Genomic DNA, 4,798 nt, shown 5'->3' with positions numbered 1-4,798 from the left:
GTAGCAGTAAATGCGAAGTCCGTAAGCAGTAATTCCGTGAGTCTCTAAGACTGTAAGTAAGTTTAAGTCTGCAAGTCCGTAAGGTCGTAGTCTGTGGATGGTGGCCCGGTTGAGTGGAGCAACCCTTGGCTGCATATGGACGGATGAATGCATCTTCTTTTAACAGGGTGGTGCGCCACCAAGCTCGAAATTTTCTTGAATTAATATTATCTTTTAATTCCGGTCTTATTTCTTGTCTACCTCAACTAAGTTTTTCTTCCTAAAGAAAGGAAGCTCATAGACTCTAAAAGGATTTTAACTTGAGCTAATAAACTCACAGCCCAACTTTCTACGCCTTACAGCAGACTAACCTTAGTTTTAACATTGTTTGTGTTTGTCTTTTATCCCTACTTTTCCGCAACCAATCCTCCAACCGTCTTTTACCTATTTCTACCGTGCACCCGCTAACCTTTCCAGTGCTGCCCCTAAAACCCAAGGCTCCATGTAGGTTAGCGCCTAAACATACATCTGCATGAATATATTTACATTTAAATAAAACATGTTCCATCGTTTCCTCAGCTTTCTCACAGCAAGTACATTCTGTAATAGTGATCCACAGCACCACCAGTGGTGGAGCAGGCCCTGCTCCTCAATCGTGTGCGCACGAGATGAAACCACCGGAAAAACTCCAGCGTCGTGAAAACGCACCACGATGCCTCAATGCGCTTTTTTACACAGTAGAATTAAATGTGTTGTATTTTGTTCGATGAGGCGTGTTCTTGTAATGTAATGGTTAAACCATCGGGCGTCGGCACTAGACGCCCCGAGTTCAAGTTCAACCGTCGAAACGCCCATGTTGAATTATTTATTTACTCTTAATCATCATGATAATGAAGATGATGGTTTACTTACTTCGAAGCGTCACTTCACCACATTTTCCTTCTTTCCGTTCAGTCCTGTCCGCGACCGTGCACACGCACCGGCTTCAGATCGACTCAGTTGACGACTTTTTCCGAGCTCAAGGGCCACTTGCTAATGCAAAATCATGATAATAATTAAAAGTAATAATTGTTGGGTTTTAACGTCCCAAAACAATGATACGATTATGCGGGACGCCGTAGTAGAGCGCTCCGAAAATTCGAACCACCTGGGGTTCTTTAACGTGCACCTTAATCTAAGCACACTGATGTTCTTTGCATTTCGCCCCTATCGAAATGCGGCCGCCGCAGTCGGGCTCCAACCCGCGGCCTTCAGGTCAACAGTGGAGCACCATAACCACTAGACCACCGTGGCGGGTTACTGATGCAAAACCGTGTGGCTACAATTGCGTGCGCAGGAACGGCCAGGAGGAGGCGCCTGTGCTGGTGTGGCTTCAAGGCGGTCCCGGCACGTCATCTCTGCTAGGCTTCTTTGCCGAAAACGGCCCTTACGCACTTAAAGACGGAGACCCCCCGGTGCCTGTACGACGGCCAACCACGTGGTCCCGATTCTTCTCGATGATCTACGTAGACGAACCTGTCGGCGCCGGTTACAGCTTCACGGAATCTGAGCGAGGATATGCGCGCAACTTGACAGATCTGGCCGGAGATATGGTGGAGTTTTTGCAGCAGTTCTTCACGCTGTTCCCGGAGTACGCCGAGAGGGACTTCTATGTGACGGGAGAGTCGTTCGGAGGTGAGTTTTGTTGGCACCCACATACAACGTTGGACCTGGTAAGGAATCGTCGTTCGAGACTGAAGTTAGTCTTTCAGGAAAAGGTTACTGGCGGTATCAACTTATGACTTGCCGTGCATAACCCACAGTCCTTAGCCTTGCTGTAGAAACGTTTAAGTTGACGAAATAATGGGCAGAAATAAAATAGTACGTTCGGCTACCACAACCGCGAGTGCATTCTGTCATTGGCCTACCTTTTTTTGTTGATATGACGAGAACAAGAATTGGCTGAACTTTGCACTTACGAACAGGACAGTGGCATTCACGTGCAGCCTCAGAACGCGCGTGTGTACATTATGGACAGCATGTCACTGTTGGGAAACCGTGCGTCCATGCATTCTACTGCACTAGAGCCGGGCTGTCAAATACTTAGGGCAGCGCTGTGGCTGATGCCGCCGGATTCGGTCATTAGCATGCCTGCTTACCTACCAAGAGTACTTTTTGTTCAAAGACGCTAAATACTGCAGCCCTAAAACACGACTCTGTAATTCGTGTACATTCTACTGTTGTGTATGCTTCGTAAGAAGCCCGGTTCAATGGCTCATTGCACGTATCATCGTCGGTAATCATCGCAATCATCGTTATTATTATTGTCCAGTGGACGTGTCACCACCGTGCTTGTGCTACCAGCCTGCCAGGTGCGATGAAGGTTTCAATGCTGGCAGCTGCTGCGTGACGTCACCGTCTCGCTGTTACAGAGGAAATATTACCGTTCAGAAGTGTCTCGTGTACGCACTGCGCTCAAGCCTGAGAAGTGAAGCATGACACAGAAATGAATATTTGGGCGTCAGGAGCAGGCATCTCATTATACTTCTAAGGCATCGAACATTTGAGACGCCATCATAAAGGCGATGAAGTATGCGTATGAATCACGGGAATAAACACGGGTGCACACACAGCGAAGCAACCACAATCATAGCATTTTGTGTACTTCATGTCTGTGCTAAGGTCACGATTCACAATTGACATTTGTTGTGGACAGTGGCGTAGTCATTGGGGTGGCACACCGGGCTCGTGCCCCCCCCCCCCCGATTTTTTTGTTTTGTTCGCCATGGCATACAGAGCACAAGATGCACTCGATCACATATGCCTGCCCAACCCCCATTTCAGATCAAGGAGATGACCCCCTGCCCCCCACTCCGAAAAAATTTTCTGCCTACGCCCCTGGTTGTGACGCTAAAACGTAAGACCAGATGTGGGACGTCATATAAAAACAGACGTCAGCAACTCGTGTACAGCATGCGGCGTTCTACAAGTGAAGACGGCTGGTGAAATGCACACAATACTTGCAAATGAAAAGCTTCGTGAATTCAATGCCAGAGCCTGCATTCACGAGGTTTCTAAGCCTTCAAAGTGAATTGCGACCACAAGCGCTGTCTAATCTGGGTACCAAACGTAACATTAGGACAGATGTACTGTTATCAAAGAAATATACGTAAGAAATAAATAGCCTTGTCAATGCAGCAGGTATGTAATGGGCTGCAAAAGCTCGATAATATTCAATAGCACTGATATTTAGTTGATTACTTCAAACAGTTCCGTGAGAAGGTGATGTTAAAGTCACGATATACTTTATAACATCGTGCTCGTCCGGCGCTGTACGCAGGAAAGTTCGTCCCGGCCACAGCGTTCGCCCTTCACGAAGCCGGCGACTCGCTACGCGTCAAGATCAACCTCAAGGGCGTCGCCTTCGGCAATGGAATCACAGATCCGCCAAGTATGATCGACTACGGCCACCGCCTGTACCTCCTGGGTCTCGTCGACCGGAAGCAGGCCGCCTACTTCGACCAACAGAGGGACGTTGCCCTGGGCTTCATCGATAATGACAGCTACGTCGAGGCCGCCTTCGTCATCAACGACCTCATCTTCAATCTACCCAACGACTACTACAATCCCTCATCCTCGTACTTTACTAATATCACTGGTTACGAGAGTTATTACAATGTGCTCAACATCCATGAGATTCTGGCATCAATACTGTATGAGGACTTCGTCCAGACTCCAGCTGTGCGACGAGCCATTCACGTTGGTGAAAACACCTTCCACGACAGGACCAAGGTCGTGACCCATATGATGGGCGACATCCTCAGATCGGCCAAGTCTTTCATGCCCGCGTTGATGGAGAACTACAAGGTCCTCGTGTACAGCGGTCATTTGGACATTGTCGTGCCGTACTCAGCCACGGCGCAGTTCGTCGAGCGGATTCCGTGGTCCGGGGCCGAGGCCTTCTCCGCGGCGCCACGCAGAATCTGGCGCCCGCGCACTGAGCCGTGGTCGCCGGAGTCTAACCCTAAATCTGCTATCTTCGGCTACACGCGACGCGCGGAGGCTTTCAGAGAGGTCATGATTCGTAACGCTGGTCACTTAGCACCCCACGACCAACCTGAAGCGGCCCTTGACATGATGGTAAGGTTCATTTTCGACTTGCCGTTTGCAGATGGGGAAGACATGCCCCAGAATTCTTCTAGACGCGACTAGACGCTGCTGTCGGAGTGCACAAGACGAAGGAATAAACAATCTTATGAAAATAGTCGTGCTTTGTTACCATTTGGTTTGTTTTGTTTGTTTTTTCATGGAGAACTTCATCAATAAAGCAAGAGAAATTGACCCTTATTTAAAACAATTCGTTCTTGCTCTAAAATTGTTTTTAAGAGCACATTTCATATATATGAATGCACTGTCTTTCCAGTGGGCCAAATGTACTTGAAAATAGAATAAAACTTAGCGGGTACCTTAATTCGAGCAAAAGCTCTACTACGCTATTTTTCCCAAGGTCATTCATCGCGTCGCAATGACGTTGAGCCGCCGGAGCGCAAGTGCAGCAGTCGTGATGTCACGCCACGTGATCCGTGGCGGAGAGGCGCCGCAGCTGCGCTCGCTCGGAGCCTCGCCGCTGTGGTGCCACGTGACCAAGCAAAGGCCAATGAAACACTGCGTGCACAGCCTTTGCAAAACGCAGCCAAACGTACCTTTCGCTCGTGGCAATTAGATAGCGTGGGCGTGCTTCGATGGCCCGACGCAGTCATGAAAGCGTCTGTGCCCGTGACGTGGGCCGTTGCAAACTCTCTTAGGGCGCTTACTGCAAGTTATGTTGCGAAGTACCTAC

General features: G+C 48.9%; 1 protein-coding gene across 1 annotated transcript; it reads left to right on the top strand.

Annotated features, from left to right (window-relative positions):
- Positions 1 to 1,193: 1,193 nt before the first annotated feature.
- Positions 1,194 to 4,185, top strand: LOC119393895 (probable serine carboxypeptidase CPVL). The gene is made up of 2 exons (XM_037661086.2): positions 1,194 to 1,653; positions 3,299 to 4,185. The coding sequence occupies exons 1-2, from the start codon at positions 1,194 to 1,196 to the stop codon at positions 4,168 to 4,170; spliced, it is 1,332 nt and encodes a 443-aa protein (XP_037517014.2). The 3' UTR covers positions 4,171 to 4,185.
- Positions 4,186 to 4,798: the final 613 nt, after the last annotated feature.

Source organism: Rhipicephalus sanguineus, chromosome 5 (assembly GCF_013339695.2).
Source record: "Rhipicephalus sanguineus isolate Rsan-2018 chromosome 5, BIME_Rsan_1.4, whole genome shotgun sequence".
Lineage (NCBI taxonomy): Eukaryota > Metazoa > Arthropoda > Arachnida > Ixodida > Ixodidae > Rhipicephalus > Rhipicephalus sanguineus.
The sequence above is the reverse complement of the archived record's forward strand: the minus strand, read 5'-3'. Positions and strand labels throughout refer to the sequence as shown.